The sequence below is a fragment of the Dipteris shenzhenensis genome, chromosome 1 (assembly GCF_047967505.1).
Source record: "Dipteris shenzhenensis isolate YYH24624 ecotype China chromosome 1, Dip_SZ_1.0, whole genome shotgun sequence".
Lineage (NCBI taxonomy): Eukaryota > Viridiplantae > Streptophyta > Polypodiopsida > Gleicheniales > Dipteridaceae > Dipteris > Dipteris shenzhenensis.
In genome coordinates, this window is record NC_141596.1 from 34,011,982 (window position 1) to 34,034,819 (window position 22,838).

Here is a 22,838-nt window from a genome sequence, read left to right on the forward strand (position 1 = left end):
CTGCTTGATGCCACGTAGCTCACAAAAATTCCTTAATGCATGAGATGTATACTCTCCTCCATTATCAATGCTCAAGCATTTGAGCTTCTTGCCCAATTGATTTTCAGCAAATGCTAAGAACTTTTGAAATGCATCAAAGACATCACTCCTCTTCCGAAGAGGATAAACCCACACTTTCCATGTAGCATCATCAATGAAAGTAGCAAAGTAAGAAGCACCACCCAATGAGACATTAGGCATAGGTCCACACACATCACTGTGAACCAACTCTAATGGTTCAAGCCTCTTCTTGCCGAAAGATTTTTTATATGAAGACCGTGTTTGCTTCCCATACATGCAATGCTCACACATGCTAAAATCTAAAAAATTAAACCTGAGAACATACTGCAAACCAGAAAGTATCTTCATTCTTGTCATGCTCATGTGTCCCAAAGTCGATGATGCCACAAAGAGATGGATGGTTACTCGGTCACATTCATTATATTATCTCTTATGCCTGACACATGCATTGAGTACAACGTTCCATGCTTGGAACCTCTAGCAATCACAAGTGACCCTTTGCTAATTTTCCATGTATTGTTGCCAAAAAATACATGATAGCCATCATCATCAAGCTATCTCGTACTTATCAAGCTCTTTTTTAGATTTGGAACATGCCTAACATTCTTGAGTACAAATGTAGAACCATTAGGAAGAGACAAATGGATATCTCCCACCCTAACAATGTCACATTGATAATCATTTCCAAGTCTCACGGTTCCTTTCTTTTTTGCATCATAAATGGTAAACCACTCCCTATGTGGAGTGACATGAAAAGATGCTCCTGAGTCTAGTATCCAATTCTGTGACAATGCATCATCACTAGTCATAAGAAAAGCATGCTCAAAGATAGAGGCATAAAGAATGTCACCCTCATCACTATTGTTGCTTATGGAATTCACTTCCTCTATATTGACCGTGGATTTCTCTTCCTTCTTGGGCTGCACATTAGCTTTGCCTTTTCCTCTATTGTTCTTCCATTTGTAGCAATCCTTTTTGAAATGGCCTTTCTTCCCACAATAGAAGCGTTCTAAATCCTTTTTGGCATGGGATTTTCCTCTAGATTTGCTTCTAGGCTTGCTTGTATTTCTATCCCGGTAATTTCCCTTGGAATATGACCTCCCTCTCACATTGAGAGCACTTGAACTTTTAGTTCCAACATTGTTCTTTCTATTTACCTCCTTAGTGAGAATTCTACTCTCAACATCACTGCTTGTCAGGCCTCCTGCATGGGCCGAATTGCTTATAGCAGTCCTAAAAATGTCCTAACTTTCAAGAAGGGTGACCATAAGAACATTGCCTTAACTGAGCCATCAAAGGCAATTTTTTGAGCTGATAGTTGACTGAAAATTGTGTTAAAGTCATTTAAATGGCTAGACATTGAAGTCCCTTCTTCCATGCAAAGATCTATGAGTTTCTTCAGCCAATACACTTGACAAATGGCACTTTACTTCTCATAAAGATCATGCAACTTTGTCCACACACCATAGGCACCACCTGTAGTATCTTTCACATTGAAATACACCGATTTTGAAAGTGTAAGCATGTGCGTGGAGCATGCAAGCTCATCCAATTCCTTCCACTCTTCATCATGCTCCTAGTCCTCTGGCTTTCTGCCTTTGCATTTTATAGGCTTTACTTGCTTCTTTTGCACCAGAACATTGTAGATTTGCTCCTTCCAATAGGAGAAGTTTGTGCCATCCAACTTCTCAATGTCAAACAATGCATTCTCTGAAGCCAAAGCCATCACAATGGATGACAGAACAACTAGGATACACTACACCAATGTACCAAACTCAAGCCCAAAAAATATCAATAGCAATGATGAGCCACACTGTCACTGTCACAAATACATGTTCTGCTATAAGTGACCTTAGGGCTTCCCAAAACTAGCCAATAGCTTTTGCACAGTAGCTCCGATGTAAAAAGTGTAAGCAGAAGAAATGTAGCTTGTACAAAAATCTACAACTTCTCGGTTTACATCAAGTCCAAAACCCTTATAGATTTCCTTATATCTATTGTTGGAAACCACCACCTACAAACTTTTACTACTGTAATAATAGTCTGCAACAGTTTTGGCTTGTTTTGAACTGTCAATATCTTCCCAACCGTAACTCAATTGCCTTTGCTATAAACACCAAAGTTGTAGAGACAACCAATAAATCTACAAACTTCTAGTTTACTGTAGGTCCAAATTCATTATGGATTTTTTGATATTCACTACTGAAAGCAGCCCCCTGCTCACTTTTTCTAGCTGCTATCATAAACTGTCAAAACTGTAAATCATGGGCATACCAGGCATCATAACTGTTTCTCCAAATCTTGAATTGAAACGCTTTCGAAAACAAGATTGTAGATTGTCCAAAAAACAAAAACTTCTTAGTTCAACTCAGAAGACAAATCCTCATGGATTCTTTGATATTCACTTCTGAAAACAGCCACCTGCTCACTTTTTACTATTGTCACAAGACTACAAACTGCCAATCACCAACTTTTCCTCAAGCATTTGAGGCATAAACTCCAATGAAATAGCCCAACAATTCTAAAAATTATTGTCCAAAAAATTCCCTTGGTGGGAAGAGTATTGCATTAAAAAATAATCCCTTCCTAGGATACAAGACAACTTGCTCACTTTCTCAACCAAACAAAGGCTCAAAATGCATCAATTGTAAGCAATCACTCTTAGCCAACCTTTGGCTTGATATGAATCAACTTGAAGGCATAAACCCAACTGAAATCTGAATGTACCAGCCGCCTTTGATCAACTGGAGTCCGCCACAAGCAAAAAACGTTTTTGCTATCGGGCCTCAAAAAAGCAACTTCTAGTGGCTGGAATTGCAAGGCAACAGGTCGTTTTTACCACATAGATGTATAATATTCCTTCTCCTCCACTCAAAGAAGGCAATAGACTATTGGAATAGTCGAGGCAACCTGATATATAAGGCTGAAATAGTAAAAACGAGCTAGTATATGTCAAAATACAGCTCCCAGGGGTAGCCCAGTAGGAGACTCTACGCAGTAAGTTTGAGCTCTTGGCATAGCAACAATGCAATGCTACAATCTCCTTATTGGCTTCGTTCAACCAAGCTCTGATACCAATTGATGGAGAGGAGGTCTTATCAAAGAGCAACAAAGAAAGGAAAAACACCAAAAAATGGTGGGTGCTAACCCACCCAGATCAAGATAAGCTCTTATTATGTATGTATGGTACAAAGGGGTATAGACTGGGCCATTGGCCTTTACCCCAACAGTCTTCCTAAGGCTACACGTGAATAGTAGAGTCGTGAGGGGTCCTGACAAGGGTCCTATGTAAAAGATTCTTAAGATTAAATGCTTTGCAAGAACATAATCAATTGCAAGTAAACATTTTGTAGGGGAAAAACATCGTGTGCCAACCCAAATGCTCGATGCATGCTTATTTTTCTCCACCACTATTGGTAGAGTGTGGATTGGCTAACACCTCTACATCTAATCAGGATCTAGTGGTAGGCACACCACTAAGGATTAGACTCAAACATGGTGTGCCAAACTTTGAGCTTACTACTGCACCTATTGAGCTCTAAAAAATAAACCAAAATTTTTTAGGCATCCATTAACATTTGCAATTGGACTAGACGTAAACAAAAACAATGCATCATGCACAACCCTTTGTGTCTATACTAAATTTTACAAAGTAAACCATCTAGGACACATTGCAACATGAGGGAGCTACTCATTCCATTTGGCAATATATGCCCTAATGCACGAATTCAAGAAAGCTTGTCTCATTGCGAACAACTACAATGTGAAAACAACCCCTACCAAGCTGAGATGGGTAATAGTTCAAGGATCAGGCTGTAAAGAATAAGGGAGAGAGATAGGAGACTCAAGTTCAACTTTCTTCACAACACTCAAAAGAGAGAGGACACAAGGTTGGAGGGTGAAGCCTTTCTTCACTTTTGCACACAACAACAATACAATAGAAGAGGGAAATACCCTATATGTCGAAACCTAGAATACGTGGTTCATATGTGAACCCAAACCAAAAACATACGTGGTAGTCTAACTACACCACGAGTACAACTAACATAGGCGGTGACATAAATGATAGTCATCCAGGAGATATATCGGGGGTAGAGCTTGATATCTCAACACTCCCCCTCAAGCTCAAATCCATCTCACGTACACCAAGCAAGCTCCTAAATCTGCGAAGCTTCTCGGTACCCAATGCCTTCGTAAAAATATCAGCCACCTGCTCCTCAGTGCTGACATAGACAAGATCAATCTCACCAGCTAGAACCTTTTCTCTCACAAAGTGATAATGCACCTCAATGTGCTTCGTTCTAGCATGATAAACTGGGTTATTAGCAAGCATGATGCTGCTAATGTTGTCACAATGAATGACAACTGTTGCATGAACTGACTGTCCCATATCTGCAAGTAGCTTCCGTAACCAAGCTACCTCACATGCAGCCATTGCTGCACCCCTGTACTCAGCCTCTGTGCTCGACAAGGCAACTGTTGGCTGCTTCTTGCTGCTCCAACAGATGGCAGCACTCCCAAGAGAAAACATAAAACCACTAGTAGATCTCCTGTCTGAGACACTACCAGCCCAGTCAGCATCTGTGTATCCATGTACCTGTAATGCACACCCAGCTTCATAAAACAGTCCATAATGCAATGTGGACTTCACATACCGCAGTATGCGTCTAGCCGCATCCAAATGTGGCTTCCTCGGTGCCTGCATAAACTGACTCACCAGCCCCACAGCATAGCTCAAATCTGGTCTGGTTATAGTCATGTAAATCAAGCTACCTACTATGCGCCTGTACATAGTAATATCTTCAAGAAGCTCACCTGTCTCTGCATTGAGCTTCACATTCTGCTCCAATGGAACAGAAATAGGCTTACAGCCTGTCATCCCATATTTGGACAGCATGTCCAAACCGTATTGCCTTTGCAACAGCCATATCCCACTCGGGGATCTAATAACCTCAATGCCCAAGAAGTAACGCAGCTCTCCCAAATCCTTCATCTCAAATTTCTGCTTCAACAGCAGCTTCACTTCATTAATGTCTGCATCACTATCACCTGTAATAATCAAGTCATCAACATAGATGACTACAAGCACAATCCCTCTGTTTGTCCTTTTCACATAAAGTGAAAAATCTGAATTGGAAATCTGAAATCCAATAGTGACAAGATATTGCCCTATCTTGTCTAACCATGTCCTCGGCGCCTGTTTTAAGCCATACAAGGCTTTGCGCAACCTGCATACAAAATCGGGGTGTGAATTATCCTCATAACCTTCTGGCTGCATCATATAAACCTCTTCTTGCAAATCACCATGCAAGAAGGCATTTTTCACATCCATCTGATGCAAAGACCATCCCTTTGCAGCAGCCATAGCAATTACTGCTCTCACGGTTGCCATCCTTACAACTGGGCTGAAAGTTTCCTCATAGTCAATTCCATATGTCTGTGCAAAACCTTTGGCAACCAATCTTGCCTTGTACCTGCTAACAGACCCATCAGCATTGTGCTTTACTTTGTAAACCCACTTGCAGCCAATAGCCTTCTTATCATGAGGCAAAGGCATCAAATCCCAAGTGTGGTTTGCATCCAAGGCAGCCATCTCTTCATCCATAGCTGCTTCCCAATTTTTATGCCCTGTTGCATCCTCAAAGCATGTGGGCTCTGGCTCCTCTAGAACCTTGACCATATAAGCATAGTGATGTGCTGTATACCCATCATATCTCAGCCTGTCAACTGGATACTTAATACGAGTGGACCTCCGTACAACTGGATCAGTTGCAGGAGTCTTTAAATCATGCCTGCTTTTCCTTGCACCAGGTGTAACAACAAAAGGAATCCCAAGTTCCTCATCAAGGCTCATTTCAGAGCCACTTGACTCTCCATCAACATGAGAGCTACTAGCAGACACATCAAACACTAGAGCATGGTCCACTTTTTCTTTTCCCTTATGTGATACCTGCACAACACTATCAGGACTGCCATGTGACGATTCACTAGATCTCAATCTCCCTGTCCATGCATTAGATCCACTAGTAGAGGACTCTCTGGGTCCACTCAAGGCTTGAGATTGCTGCTCTGCATTTATTGCAGCATTCCCATTTCCTGCATCTGCATCTCCTACCATAACAGTTGGTGCATACCAGCTGCTCATTTCATCAAAAACAACATCTCTGCTCACTTGCATTTTGCGGGTGGAAGGGTTATAACAGCGATACCCTTTCTGGTGCTGAGCATATCCTGTAAAGATGCATTTTTCTGCCTTTGGATCCAGCTTTGTTCTCTTCTCATCAGGAACATGAACATAAGCTATGCAACCAAATACCTTCAAGTGAGAAATATCTGGTTTTTGGCCTGTATACATTTCTTCAGGCGTCATGCCATGGACAGCTGCAGTGGGGGTTCTGTTCATAATATAAACAGCAGTTGCTACTGCTTCAGCCCAAAAATAATCAGGCATGTTTTTCTCATTTAGGATCGCCCGTCCTACTTCTACAATATGCCTGTTCTTCCTTTCTGCAACCCCATTCTGCTGAGGGGTAGACCTGCATGAGTACTTCCTTTGAATTCCCTGTTCTTTCAGATATTCACAAAATTCTTCTGAAAAGTACTCTCCCCCTCCATCAGATCTTAGCACTTTAATATGCACACCTTTCTCTTTTTCAACCATGGCCTTAAAAGCCTTGAAATGGCTGAACACTTCACTTTTGTGCTTCATAAAATAAATCCACACCTTCCTAGTATAGTCATCAATAAACGTCACATAATAATGGCATCCACCAATAGTAGCAGCTTTGGTTGTCCAAACATCTGAATGGATCACTTCCAAAGGTCTTCTGCTCACCTTAGCATTTTTGGGAAATGCATGTCTGGCCTGCTTACCCATTTGGCATGCTTCACATACCTTTTGCATTCCCTCAACTCTGAATTTAGGCAAACCTGCAACAATGTTTTTCGTTTGCATAGATTTCAGCCTTTGTATATTCACATGCCCAATGCGCTTGTGTCATATCTCAATATCTGCAATGACACCTCTCCCATGCGCAAACATAGCAGCTTTCACCTCAGGCATATCAACATCCAAGGTGAACATTCTGCCATTTTTGTTGCCTTTCGCAACCAAGCGGCACTTATTTTTCAAGTCCTCAATGAAGCATCCATCAGGATTAAATCTAACCTCCAGACCTTGCTCAACCATCTGGCCAACTGAAACCAGGTTCTTAGTGATTTTTGGAACATGAAGTACATCTGCCAAGTACTTCGTTTTGCCATCCTGCATAGCCAATGGCACTTTACCAACTTGCGTAATTGGGTGCGCAGTATCATCACCTGTTTCAACATAACCTGGCTTATCCAAATTTCTAACATCATGAAACCACTCACCATGACTGGTCATGTGGTTAGAGGCACCTGAATCAACATACCAAACATCATTGCAAGCTGCAGCATCTCCTGACATGGAGTTAACCATATGCTGCATCACAAAAAGGTGCTCATTTCTGTCGTCACCATGCCCACTTGATGATGCGTAGTTGCTTTGCTGCAACTTCCCACTTTTGATGTCATTTTGTTTTTTATAGCATGTATTCTCCTTGTGTCCAGGCTTTCCACAATAATAGCATTCTGTGCTGCTATTTACTTGTTGGTTCCTTTGCCATGAACCACGGCCTCTTTGGCTCCCCCTGCCTCTAGAACTACCACGTCCTCCTCCATAGGACTGGTTTTCCTGTTGCTGCTGTTGATTCTGATTTCCTGCACGGCCACCAAAACGGCCTCTTCCTCTACCCCTGCCTCTACCTGTATTCGAGTAGAAAGCAGTCTCTTGAGAAGTTGAGGTGGCTGAACCACCATTCCTTTGCTCTTCACTTAGCAAGAGAGCAATAAGTTCCTGAAAATCAGGAAATGTTTCACGGACTCCAATGGATGTCCGAAACTGTGCATAATCTTTCCCAAGACCATTCAAGGTCACGGACACTAAGTCCTCATCATCAACAGGTGCTCCAATGGAGGCAAGAGAATCTGCAAGGCCTTTCACCTTCAAGGAATACTCATTTATATTCAGATTTTTCCTTTGCACATTGTGTAACTCCTGCTTTAGCTGCATCTTTCGTGCTTTGGTATTTGTGCTATACAGCTTCACCAATGTATCCCATGCCTCCTTAGGCGTCTCTACATCCTGTATATGCACAATCATAGAATCTGAAATGCTAACAGACAGCCAATACAGGCATTTTCTGGCTTTTTCATGCCATTCTTTAAAGGCCTTCAATTCAGCAGGAGTGGGAGCAGTACCCAAAACTGGTTCTGCAGTTTCACCACTGATGTAATCCCAAACTCCCTTTCCCATAAGGAAATTTGTCATCCTGAACTTCCATGCTTGGAAGTTGTTCTTGTCAAGCTTCTCACTGACAATGGTAGACAGATTCTCGGACATTTTACAAATCACGAATTGCAACAGCAACCTGTAAACACAGCAAATGCCTCACAAGGGCAAATAGTAAAACTTCTGCAAAAAGCCTCACAGGGGCAGATCTGCAACACTGACAAAAGTGGTATTTCACCACACAGTCACTTCTTAGTGACGATTTTGCATCAACAGGCAACAGGCATGAATCTGCAACTCCCAATATCTCTGCACACAGGCATACGATGCAATTTCCGTGGCACCTTTCCACCGACTAGCCGCGCAGTGGTCGCACAGCGAAAAACAGGGCCTTTTTCTGAGTGCCTGCGAAGAACTTCCGCCTTCAAAACGGGCCCCGAAATGGCCTCAAATCAAAAAAATAAAGTCACCAAGGGCTTTGCCTTTCCCGCAGCATATACTGCGCTCTCGCCACACCGCAAAGGGCCTCTCAATCTGAAACAGTGCACTCCTGCACTTCTGGCTGTGCTACCTGCAGAGATTTGCTCCCAAACTCGAAATAGGAAAGCAACACTGGTCCTCTTATCAGGACACCACAAACTTGGCTTGCTTTCTTGAGCTCCTTACCACGAACAAGGCTTTGATACCATGTAAAGAATAAGGGAGAGAGATAGGAGACTCAAGTTCAACTTTCTTCACAACACTCAAAAGAGAGAGGACACAAGGTTGGAGGGTGAAGCCTTTCTTCACTTTTGCACACAACAACAATACACAACAACAATACAATAGAAGAGGGAAATACCCTATATGTCGAAACCTAGAATACGTGGTTCATATGTGAACCCAAACCAAAAACATACGTGGTAGTCTAACTACACCACGAGTACAACTAACATAGGCGGTGACATAAATGATAGTCATCCAGGAGATATATCGGGGGTAGAGCTTGATATCTCAACACAGGCACTGCAAGAGAACCAGTGTCTAAGAATGTAAAAGATGTAGAGTTACAAATACTTCAAAGTTAATCATGTTTTCACAACAAAGTGCATGCATCCAACCCCACGCTACTTGCATGTAGCAAAAAACATCTCAAAGCAGTGCCAAAGACAGTAGTCCACAACGTTGCCTAAAGAAAGCACTCTCAAGGATGTGGTTGACCAGTAGTGTCGACCACCCACTTGCATTCCAACCCAAAGCTAAATGGAGAGAAGTCGCATAAGGTAGGTGCTCCCATCTACTATCCAAGATGCTCCCCTAATCATCACCATGTCTCAATAAGAGAGAATGTAGTTCTTGTCTGCGTAATGTTTAGAGGAGAGTCAACGAGTAGATTATGTAAAGAACATCACCACACAACACCTCATCTGGGCTAGAAACATTCATGGGTCAGGGCTCTCTGACACTTATTGCAAAACTTTCCATCAAAATTAAGGATTTTCAATAATATTGAGTTTGATAAACACAATATGTCAAATCCTCAGGCACTCCAGGTTCCGAGGTCAAGGTCCACTTACTTGCCATCATCCAAACAAACTAGGTGTTAGAGCTTCATACTTACGTTTGGATAGATAAGTAATGCCTATTTTCCCTGGCTTATTATCGCTTTACCTAGGAATATAGACAACCATATGGATTATTAGATAATTTTAAAAAAAGTTTAAGTCACTAATGAAGTTTAAGTCACAAGTGGAGTAAGGAGCGAATAAGTGCATGGTTTGAGAAGGGATAAGTGGAGGTATGGGAGGATTAGTGTGGTTGGTGTCTGGGGTGGTTAAAAGGAGAGTGTAAAGGTAAGATTTCATAGGGGTTACATAAAATAATAATTCATAGTGGGGGAGTATGCATGTGTGTGTGTGTGTGTGTGTGTGTGTGTAAAAGCTAGATATAAAAGTTAGTAAAAATAAAGTGGATCACAAAATGATGAGGGATTATCCATGCTAAAGAATTATCCAATGGATGTGGATTAACTATATGGCTCTAGCCCAACTAAAGGCTAGTTGGAAAATCAAAGTGTGTGTTTGGATTAAAAAGTCCCATCGATAATTGAGCCATACAATTAATTCCATCAATTGGATGAAAAGATTAATTTTTTAAAATAAGGGGAGGGAGGGGGAGACATATAAGAAAAAAATGTTTGAGACATCTAAGTTGAAAAGTGCAACAACTAGAGTTTGCAAAAATATCCATCAAAATTAAGAATTTTCAATACTATTGAGTTTGACAAACACAATATTGAAAAAAGATGTTGAATCCTCAGGCACTATAGGTTTTGAGGTCAGGGTCCACTTACCTACCACCATCCAAACAAACTAGGTGTTAGAACATCATAGTTACATTTGGCTAGACAGGTAATGCATGTTTTCCCTAGCTTGCTATCGCTTTGCCTAGGAATATAGACAAACATATGGATTCTTAGATAATTTTTAAAAAAGATCATAAGCAACTACCTCACCATATGGACTGATCCAGGTGATTGAATCGTGCTAATCTTGTCTTATTTCAATCAGCTCTCCAACTTTTAGGTCGCATGTGGCATGAATCTTTGCATTCAATGTCTCTCAAATGTATAAGGGTACGCATGGCAGTATGTACCCTGTTTAGAAGGGCCAATGCACTAACCTTTCTAAAAAACCTTCATTATAGTATCCCCACCATGAGCATGATGATTTACACGTGTCATTGTACAAAAATGTTTCATGATGGTCATATTATGTTATCCACGAAACAAGTTCAGTTCTTGACATAAATATAGTGTCTCAAAGAATTTTCCAGCACATTCACAGAGTGCATTGTCTTAGTGTCTTTGAACATTTTTAGGATCATATGCATACAAAGATCAACTTGGCATCAAGATTGTTTATGCTTTCATGGAACATTATATACACTTGTTAGTGCATGTACCTCATTTTCACCATAACACACACACACACACACACACACACACATAGAGGTGTCCGTGTGTGTGCACACATACACAACCATCTACTTGCACTTTAATGGGTCCACACCCCATGAGGGTCACCAGGTCCCCCTGTGGGGGAGGGGCACACCAAATGCATAAGTAGAAATAGGAAGTGTCCCTATCTCCCTTAATGCCACCACATAGCTAAGAGTCAAAATGGCATGTCACCATAAGATTTTACCACTTAGGGTATTATGGAAAGAAATAGATTCTACCATGGTAAAATATTATGGTGACATGCCATTTGGACTCTTAGTTATGTGGTGGCACTAAGAGAGATAGGGACACTTCCTATCTCTACTTATGCATTTAGTGCGCACCATGGCCCCTCCTCCACGGGGTGGCTTGGTGACTCTTGTGGGGTGTGGACCCATGAAAGTGTGGGAGGATGATTGGGCACATTCATGTGCATGCATGCGCACACACACATGCACACATACGTGTGTGTGTGTGGGTGGTTGGGTACGTGTGTGTGTGTGTGTGTGTGTGTGTGTGTGTGTGTGTGTGTGTGTGTGTGTGTAAGACAAGACAATAACCGCTTTTGCATAGTAAAAACACAAAAGTGTCATGGTAAAGGATAGAAAGAGAACATTACAGAATTAAGGAAGAGTTTGAGTATGTAGGTAAAGCACCTACGAAATTGCATAAAAAGTATATAAGAGCTTTGATAAGAAATGACGATAATGTTTTTGCAAAAAACATTTTTACAAAAAAATTGGAGCCTGGTGAAGTCTTGCTAAGCATCTCTTTATTGAAGAGGAGATCTGCATACCTGCCACCATCCAACAAGCAAACATGGTAAGAACCAGCTTTAATTGGGAAGACAGATGTCATAAACACCCCTCCCTTGTTATCAGGGTCACAATAAAATAGTGGCTTCAACACAGACTTAAACAACTTGATGTGAACTTTAAAGGTGTAAAAAAAGGGGGCTAGAGAGAATTTAAAAAAAAGGAAAAAGGATTTAAAATTTTAGTTTTAATAAATAAATAAATAAAAATAATTGGGGGGAAATCAAGTGAATTTAGGAAAAATTATGGAGAAGGAAGAGGAAAAAATAGGAGAAAATCGGTTAAAGATGCGAGGAGAGAGAGAGAGAGAGAGAGAGAGAGAGAGAGAGAGAGAGAGAGATTTTTAAGAAAGAAATTGGAAAAAAAAAAGGAGGAATCAAGAAAAATTAGGGAGTATTTGTGAAATAGAAGGAAAAGGAATTAGAAAAAATAGGAAAAGGAAAAATTAAGAAATTAAGTGGATGCAAAAGAAAAAGGAGAACAGTAAGTGTGTGTGTGTGTGTGTGGTGGTGAAAATGAGGTACATACACTAATAAGTGCATATAATGTTCCATGAAAGCATAAACAAGCTTGATGCACTTGATGCGAAGTTGATCTTTGTATGGATATGATCCTAAAAATGTTTCAAAGACACTAATACAACGTGGTCTGTGAATGTGCTGGAAAATTATTTGAGACACTATATTTATGTTAGGAATTGTACTTGTTCCATGGATGACATAATATGATTGTGATGAAACATTTTTGTACAATGACGTGTAAATCATCCTTTTTCTTTGATATTGCAATCTATCGATGTCACAATATCAAATGCAATTAGAAATCAAATCAAATCGAGATCCTTAGTTAGAGGTACAAGAAGGCAACTCTGTATTTGAAATGTTCTATAAAGAAGCTAGCAAATATCGAACTTTTTAAAAAAATAATTTATAACCATTGAGATGTCTATTATAAAGGTGTCAATATTTTATAGTCAAAGCAAACATAGTATGTTCACTACCATTGTACCTTACAATAGATCCCATATGTTGGCCAAAGATGAAAACATGCCTTTAGCTCTATGAATACTTTAATTCAGCATTGCAAGTAAAAACACATTACCCATATATAGGTCATGCTATCACCTATATCCTCGAAGACCATGCGTAGGGATCTATGGGGCAACTTAGTGTTTGAGTCATGCATTTTAATGTTCCATAAGAATCCTGTACACCACAAGATCCTACACGTATTTCAAGAGGCATGTATGATTATTAACATTTGTGTGGTAATATGACCACCAAGAAAGCAATATGAGTATCCCATTAAGCCTCGTGTGGCATTTCTACACTAGAGTCACAGGCCTTCAGATGTTCCATAAATATTGGGCATGTATTGTGTATTTTCCTTGATGAAAAGGGTTCAACACCATAAATCCATGTGGCACGAATATGTCAACCATGTTTAGTATGGCCTATAGATAGAGAATGAGCATACCTCAAATACTGGAAATGCCAGGGCAAGCCACTCGAGCATAACAATTACCTTGGAGGGTCAAGTAATAGCTCAAGTTCTCCACCTTAATGGAAATTATGTTGGTTTTCCCTCCCCTTTTATTTGAAGCTTTACTCACCAACGACCTATCCACCTGCCTCTTCATGTGATGCGAGTTATAATTTCTTATTGTTGCATGAGGCGTCTAAGCATCCTAGGCATCCTCTCTCAAGACATTTTAGAGATTAAACCTGGAACTACTTGGAGATCTCGGACTCTTACCCTCTACCACTGGAGGTGATGCTCATGATCTTGCAGCCCCGAAAAGGGGGTTCGACTAGCGTAGTGGGCTCCCAGACATATCCATTTTGGAGATTTCAGCTCGTCTCCATAGGGTTGGAGGAGTGGATTTCAGGGGTATATGATGCTATGATGGGGGACTAGATCTCACACATGATGGAAGATTAGATGGGTCCACTAGGACTAGATCTTTGGCATGCCCATGGTGCTGAAGTGAACTTCTAGTTGAGATTCACGCGAGAGAAGCTGATTTATGGTTTGACAATAGGCATTATCAGATTGCAAAATGAGGCAAGGATTACCACCATTTAGGCATTCACTGTCAAAGAGCATGGTATTGGTAATAGAAATATGTGCCAAAAAAGAGAGAAGAAGTACATTGTTACCATCCCGTGTGAAGATGCACGTATTACTCGGACCTCAAGCGCATTCACCTTCGTGCTCTTGATCTAGCACACAAGCTGCAAACCTCCCAGCTGTGTACAGTTAGATGCCAATTTCAGGCTCTTAGGGTAATTGACCTATTAGTCTAGTGCATACGCAAGACAATCGTTTTGCTTGGCAATGATCTCTCAAGATGGGTAGCTCATTATATATAGGTATATAATGTCCATAGGCCGACTTGGTTAGCTCTCTTGAGTAGTCGGTGATATTCTTAGTCGGCATCACTACGTCTAACTTGGTGGTTTTCCTCATGGTAGCTCCATGAAATTACTTTCGACTTTGGATAGTTCTAAGTCTAATGTTAATTCGCCAGGGTGACGTTATAGACGAATAGTCATTGAACATGTTGGCACCATTTCAAGGCTTTTAAGCATTGTGTTGTATATGCATGCCAATTCTAGTTATTTTTAGTTACGATCAAACGTGACTACCTTGCCATATGGAGTGATCCAAGTGATTGAATCATGCTAATCTAGACTTATTTCAACCGGCTCTTCGATTTTAGGTTGTATATGGCATGAATCTTTGCATTCAATGGCCCCTCCAAAGTATAAGGGTATGCATGCCAGTATGTACCCCTTTTAGAAGGGCCAATGTACTAATTGCTCTAAAAAACATTCATTATAGTCTCCCCACCATGAGCATGATGATTTACACATGTAATTGTACACAAATGTTTCATCACAATCATATTATGTCATCCATGGAACAAGTACAGTTCCTGACATAAATATAGTGTCTCAAATAATTTTCTAGCACATTCACGGAACACGTTGTATTAGTGTCTTTAAAACATTTTTAGGATCATATCCATACAAAGATCACCTTGGCATCAAGCTTGTTTATGCTTTCATGGAACATTATATGCACTTGTTAGTGCATGTACCTCATTTTCACCATAAAACACATGTGTGTGTATGGGTGTCTATGTATGCATGCACACTTGTGTGTGTGTGTGTGGGGGGGGGGGGGGGGGAGACTTGACAATACCCCTTTGCATAGTTAAATGACTAGAGAGTGAAGCTGGAGAATGAAAAAGAAGGAGAAACTTATTGCATTAAAGGAAAAGAATTTGAACAAGTAGGTGAACCCCTAAAAGTTGCCAAATGGTGGGCAATTTCGTAAAATTGATTTTTCATAACTGAATAAAAGTAGAGCTTGGATAAGTCCTTGCTAGCATCACTTTTATTGAAGAGGGGAGTCTGCATACCTGCCACCATCCAACAAGAAAAACGGTAAGAACCAGCTTTAGCTTTAGTTGGGAAGATAGGTGTCATAAACACTCCTCCCTTGTTATCGGGGTCACAATAAAAATTAACGCTTAGCCTCACACTAATCAAGCTAGTGAGAACATGTGAATGTAAAGACTTTTAAAGTAAACCATTGGGGAAATAGAAGAAAAAGGGGGGTCAATGTGAGCATTTAATAGGAGAGCACATAAATATGAAAAAAAGTTTATGAATAGAACTATATTAAACATGGGAGGGAAAAAATTAGGAATTAGTTTTAAAAAAAGGGGGGAAGAGGGGGAAGAAAAAAAAGGAGAAATAGATGAGAGGGAAATTTTATAGGTAAAAAAAGCCAAGAGGAAAAACTAAGGCGGGGGGAAATAAGAATAAAAGGGGGGGGGAAGGGGAGGGGGAAGAGGATGAAAAAATATAGTGTGGGGAGTGGAAAATAAATGGAAGTGGGAAGAAACATTATAAGGGGGACTTTAATAAATTTGTAGGACGGGGAGGAAAGAGAGTAAAAAGTGGGGGGGAGTATATATCTATAGAGAAGGGGAATAATAGATATAGAGAGAGAATGTAAATGAGAAGTAAAGGGGGTGGGGGGGAGAAATAATAATTAAGAGAGGGAAAAAGGTATTTGGGGGGGGGGGGGGGTTGTGAGAAATTAGCTAAACATAAGAAATAAAAAAAACCTAAGAATCGATGGAATGTGGCGACGAGCAAGTGCAGAAAAAGGTGAAGGGGGAGCCGACAGTCGTGGGAGTCGTATTATGAATCATGTGTACCATGGGGAGGGAGAAAATTGAAGGCATGGGGGGTGAGAAGACCGTGATGGAGAAGGTCTCTGAGTTGTACTGTGCTAAGGAAGGGGATTTGCAGTCAATGTAAATGTACTTGGGGGAGCAGTACATAAGGAGAGGCAAGAAGTGAATTTTGGAGATGCAGAGAGGACAACATGGAGTGAGAGGGAGAGGTAGGTTGTAGGTGGCGAATTAGGTAGTGCCAGCACAAGAGCAAGGGACATAAGTAAATGGCAAGGGCTTAGGAGGGGAGAGTTGCAAAGGAGAAGTTAAAATATCAAATGGGGGGGGACGTCGGGGAAGTTAGGAGCTGTAGTGAGTAGATGGGGGGGTGCGAAAGTCGAGAGGCTGTGCAAAATATGAAGCGAGGGGCGAGAGGTGACTAGCAGGGATGCGTGGTGGATGTGGCAGGCGCGCAGTTCGTGGAGGCCGTCAGCAAAGGCAAGAAGTAAAGGATAGGGAGGCAAGGAGTGAATTGAGTGAGACTAGACTAGAGGAGGAGTGCGTATATAGGCTAGGGAGTCTAAGTCGAGGAAGGGGGTCAGGGAAAGGGGAGTTGGGTTTTGGGATGGTTAGGGAGTAGTTAGTGGAAGGTTTTAGTATTAAGTAAGTTTAGTTAGGGACGTAGTGTAGGGGGGGTTAGTTAAGGAGGATTAGTTCTGTGTAGTTTAGTTTGAGGTGTGTAGTATAAATAGAAAAATAGGGAGAAAATAGCTAAGAAATAGGAAAATTAGGGAGAGAAGAGGGGGGTTTGGGGGCAAAATTAGGGAGAGACAAGTTAGAAGAAATGAAGGAAAATAAGAAACATGAAAAAATGAGAAAGTAAGGAAATAGAAAAAATGAGTGAAAGATAATAAAACTAAGTGAAAATAGTACAATTAATTAAGGATAAATTATAGAAATAGAGAATAAATTGAGTAAATAGGGGAAAAGAAGGAAAAAGTAAAGATTAATAAGAAAAAATTAAGACAAATTAAGAAAAAATAACTGAGAAAAAAAAAGAGAGAATAAGAGAAAATGTAAAAGAAATTTAGAAACTGGGAGAAAATTTAAGAGGAAACTAGATACTTAGAACAAATTAGAGAAAAAGAGGAAATTTTAAGAAGAAATTAGGGGGAAATAGGGGATGATTAGGAAAATTTAAGGAAAAGAAAACTAGGAAAAAAGGGGGAAAATAGGCAAAATATTAAAAAAATAGGAGGAAAAAAAGGAAGAAAATTAGAAAAAGTAGGAAAAATAAAGGAGAAAATTGGGCAGAAAATAGGAAAAATTTGGGGGAAATTAGGAAAAAGTAGGGAAAATTAGGAGGGAGAAAATAAGGAAACTTAGGGTGAGGGATATAAGGAAAAAAAATTATTTAAGAAATTAAGAAAAAAAAGGAAAATAATGGTAAACAGGGAATTTTAGGAGAAAGAGAGGGGAGAGGAGGGTAGAGAGAGAGTGAGGGGAGAGGTAGTTTAAAAGGGTTTTCGAAGGATTATAAAGGGAAGAAAAAGTAACTAGTATGGTCAAAAGGAAAAAAGGGATAGTTATGTGTGTGTGTGGGTGTGTGAAGACTCAACAAAACCCGTTTCATAGTGAAATGAAAACAATTTTGGTAATGGACATAAAAGAGAAACCTGCTATGAAACATTATAAAAAAGACCAAGAGGTGTGCAAATTGCAAAAGGTTTGTAGAATGCATGATTGTATAAACAAGTTTTGCTTTGATAAGTCATAGCAAGCATCAATTTTATTGAAGAGGGGAGTCTGCATAACTACCAACATCCAACAAGGAAAACATGGTAAGAGCGTGCTTAAACCCTAGTTGGGAAGACATGTGTCATAAACACCCCTCTCTTGTTATCAGGGTCACAATAAAAATAAACACGTAACCACAAACTTATCAAGCTTAGTGAGAACCTACAGGTGTAAAGTTATTTGAAGTAACCATGAGGAAAATAATGAGAAATAAAGCAAAAAGAAACCAATGTGAGCATTTAATTACACAAAGATTTATTGGAGAGATAATAAGTATATAGATATAAAAATGGGAAAATGAAGAGAAACATATAAAAAATGGGGGAATTTAAAAGAAGGGGGCTAATAAAAAATTAAAGAGAGAAATAAAAAATAGGGGGGAGGGGGTTTAAGGAGAGACATAAAAAAATGGGTAAAATAAATTAAAAAATGGAGAAAAGACGGGGGAATGAAAGGTTAAGAAGATGTAAAAATAATCTTTAGAAAGTGGAGGGCAATAAATTAAAAAATGAGGGATAAAGAAACTTATGCAAGCATTTAATTACAATAGGATTAATAGTTAAAGTTAATCACAAAATTAAAGAGAGATAACGGGGGTTAAGGAGAGACATATTTTACAGAGGGATATAAAAAGGTTTTAAGGAGAGATATAAAAATGGTTTAAAGGAGAGAGATATTTGAAAAGGGGTTTAAGGGGGATATATACCTAAAAGAGAGATAAAAATAGGGGTATAAGGAAAGACATAAAAATTAAGGGGAGATAATAAGCATAGTAAGAATAGGGGAGATAATAGGGGTTAAATAAGAATTAAAGAGACATCAAAAAGGGGGGTTAAGGAGAGACACCTCTAAGTGAAAGAAGGGTATTTAACAAGTGAGTAAAAGTACTTGTGAGCACTGCCTTCGAGTTGGTTTTGTCAAAGGAAAACAATTGTTAAGATGAATAAATGATTAATTTACAACACATGTGATGGAAGCCGTGTATAGGAAAGTTCAAATGAGTTGCAAACTCCGTGTGTGTGTGTGTGTGTGTGTGAGAGAGAGAGAGAGAGAGAGAGAGAGAGAGTTCTTAAAAAAAGAAAGTGTGTGTGAGTGAGTGTGTGTGGGAGAGAGAAAGAACCAAAATAGAAGGGGGCCACATGGTAACAAAGTGTGTGGGACACTTTTTTAATAAAAGTGTACCTAGAGCGCTGCCTGAAGGCAGTGCTAACAAATTGAAAAAAAGGGAGGCCATCTCCTCTGAGTCCATTGAGGTCACACCAGTGGGGAGGTATGAGCAGTTATTCATAACGTAGATCAGGGCGACTAGGAGAGGGGTACATAGCCTGTACATAGAGTCAGTGGGAGGTGTAAATGCAGAGGTGTGCAGGGGGCAGACCCGTAAAGCGGTTTGGTGGTAGACAGTGGCAGGTTGAGCAACGAGGCAGCTGGGATGGAAAAGTATGTGTAGGTAGCAGGATAGCTAGGGTGTAGTAAGCAACGGGATAGTAGTAGTAGGCAGTGGGTGGGCAGCCGGGCTGTAGGAGTATTGTCGTGAGTAGGAGCAGGTGGGAGGAGGCCTTTAAAAAGGCTTTGTAATGATAATCGGGGGAGGAAAAGTCGAGGAAGAGAGTACCACTTATGAAGGGGCATTAAAGAGAAAAGGACATGCAAAGGGGGAGGAGGGGCCATTATAATATTATAGTTATCTTTAGATTAGCTATACTACTCTATAGCTTAGTAGTAAGTACCTTGCATTAAAGAGACACAATATTTACCTCCCTTGAGTGATTACCAACATCAAGGAGTGATATTAATTAGTACTTCTTTATACGAAAGTGGATTCTTCAACAAAATCGTTTTTCTTCCATATTTTGCATGAATTTCAGTGAAGTATTATTTCTAGTCCTTTCTAATCCTTGACATTGTGCAAAAGGGTGTAGAGTATGTACTACAACATAATGGTGTACTGCTGTAGTACTAGTACTATGTCTATTTAGGGGGGGTTTAGACCACTCGTCTGGATGACTTCGAAAATGAAAAGAAAGGGGCGCTCTCTCTCCTGGACGAATCATCATTGCGGGCTTCTCTATGGGTCTTGAACCCCAGACGCGGGGCCTAGACAGTTTTACTCTACCACCAAGCCAATGAAATGTTACTGCAATTAATTTGCTCGTTTTCTTTATAACTTGCCCGGTGGATATTTTTTCACACTACCCTAGCGGGGCGGGTGGTGTGAACCTACCCTTATAGGAATGCTAGGATTACAAAAGGATGACAACATAAGATGTACTAGTGCCAGGCTCTAGGGAGGAAACCAACTGCCAACGTGGATCTACGTGGCACATCCTACGTTGGTCCTACGTGGGTCCACGTGGCAATTGAGGCTTAGCACACAAAAATACACTAAAAGCTTTGCGACGGAGAGTGTCTCAGATTTGCTTGGAGGCCATGGCCTTGGCTTTGCCGTGCCTCAGTTTCCTTCCTGCGTCTCAGAATTTTCCATCTATATCTGGTGTAAGCGGTGTTTCCTAAAGTTTCGACCTCTACAGTTTGTGACTGTAGTAAGCCTTTAGAATACAAATTATAGAAGCAGTTTGTAATGCTTCTTCTTAATGTTCACACTGTCATTTAGCTAACTTGCCTCATGTCATAGGCTGCTCAGACAAAGGTTAATGCTGCACACAGAAGCCTTGTTGTTGTTGCTGCGTTTGAATTGAGACCGCCACCTTATGAACTGGTGAAGTTCTTACATTGATTCTTGTTTTATGAAGTCTCTTCGTTTATATCTTCAAAGAGGACGGATTCTTTGTGTGTTTCCTGATGGCTTATATTTTTCATTCTACCCATAAATGGTTTGCAGAACGCGCTTGAGCCTTACATGAGTAAACAAACCTTGGACTACCATTGGGGTCAGCATCATCGAGCGTACGTGAATAATTTAAATAAGCAGATTCAGGACTCAAACTTGGAGGGCAAGACACTCGAAGAAATTGTGAAACTAGGCTACAACAATGGAAACCCTGCTCCTTATTTCAACAATGCCGGCCAGGTGCTTTTTTCTCGATAACCTAGGCCTCCAAGGATGAAATTGTGATGTGCGTAGTCATACCTGCAAGGAATGAGCTAATGATAGTATTATACGCCATTTCTTTGTAAAGGGTAGACTGATACTTGGCATGGAAAGGAAAGACTCTGCTATGGTTCATTTGATGTTGAATCGTTGGCGTGCACCTATGACAAGCTTAGTTATAGATGAAGACCTAAAAATTAGATGCGGTTTTAAGGATCTGGGGAGGTGTATTAATAGATTGCTGGGAACATGGCCTTTCAGGCGTGGAATCATGATTTCTTTTGGGATTCCATGAGACCTGGAGGGGGGAAAAAGCCTGATGGAGAATTGCTTAAGTTGATTGAAAGAGATTTTGATTCATTTGACGCTTTTGTGGAGGAGTTCAAGCAGGCTGCTGCCACGCAATTTGGCTCTGGTTGGGCCTGGCTGGTAGGTAAGTGTTCCAGTTCTTATTTACGTTGTGTCTGGTATTACGTTTCTTTCCAAGTGGCTATCTCATGGATGGGAGGGGCAAAGTGTGCCTTTGAAAACCATCGTTATCAATGTCTTGTTTTGCAGCCAAGAGTGCCGATGCCATGCTTGAGCGGAAGTTTGCGAAACTGGTCGTTGAGAAGACTCCCAACGCTCTAAACCCTCTTCTGTTGGGCCACATCGTGAGTACCATGACATGCTTCCAAATAAGGCTAATGTTCTGTACCAGGTTATACTAGTTTTATGTTTTCGGTGAACTGCTATGGAAGCATCTGAGCTTGTCTTAAAGATGTATATTCCAGGTATTGTCTAGAAGCTCAAACACATTTCCTCCATTGGTCAAAAGTTACAATTGTCTGTGGACAATATTAGGAGCATTTCCTGTAGCATTTATAAAGGTGCATCATTTGCACCACCAAATCCTCCTTTTTGACACAGGATTGGAACGAGGGAAAAGGATAAATACTTCGACCACAACCCTTTGAAATGTGAAGATGTCCTTTGATAATAAAGATTTATCACTCTGTTTACACTCGCTGTGCATATAAAGGCGAGTCTATCCCATGGATTGTTGCTACGAGTGTGGGTATGTGTGTGTGTATGAAGTAATGAAGCCACCTAAGATATATGCTATACGTACATACATACATACATACGATACATGAACGCCTTGTAGATACATGTATAGACAAATGTGTACATACATACCTACATACATACAAACATACATATATGCATGCATGCCTGCGCAAACGTGTCTGAAGGATACAATTGTGGTATCAGAGCAGCATGGTTTCTTCTGATATGAAGAGTTTGGAGGGAGTCTTGGCAGGAAAGCTCAGTAATGGGGACTTTGTCAGCAGAGGAGGGAGCTCATTAGCTCCCTCCCTCCCTCCATCGTGCATCGAGTTGGCTCTCGTCTTCACTTGTGTGCGTTTACACCTTGCGACAAGGTTATGGGAAAATTTTTTTTTTCTCTTGTAGTCATTGTCGCAGCTGTTGATGGGCCTACCAGCCTTCCACCATGGACCCATCCAGTATAGCAGCTCTCATGCGAGCTTTCAGCGCGTCCTTGAGTAGAATCGGCTCCAGCTTCAGCTCTTGTATGAGCATGAAAAGAAGACAATGGAGGATGCAACAACATTGGAACATTTCCA

At 40.5% G+C, this 22,838-nt stretch overlaps 1 protein-coding gene across 3 annotated transcripts in view; it reads left to right on the forward strand.

The window, feature by feature from the left end:
• The first annotated feature begins 20,574 nt into the window (after positions 1 to 20,574).
• FSD1 (Fe superoxide dismutase 1) overlaps positions 20,575 to 22,838 on the forward strand; it is a 37,247-nt gene continuing 34,983 nt past the window's right edge. For 2 of the 3 annotated variants that reach the window (XM_087381566.1, XM_087381557.1), the window contains exons 1-5: positions 20,575 to 20,654; positions 20,794 to 20,877; positions 21,001 to 21,189; positions 21,472 to 21,643; positions 21,769 to 21,863. In XM_087381566.1, coding sequence (XP_087237692.1) covers positions 20,589 to 20,654; positions 20,794 to 20,877; positions 21,001 to 21,189; positions 21,472 to 21,643; positions 21,769 to 21,863 — 606 coding nt within the window. In that variant the 5' untranslated portion in view covers positions 20,575 to 20,588. The remainder of the gene's footprint in view (positions 20,655 to 20,793; positions 20,878 to 21,000; positions 21,190 to 21,471; positions 21,644 to 21,768; positions 21,864 to 22,838) is intronic. The other variant, XM_087381575.1, reaches the window with a different exon arrangement.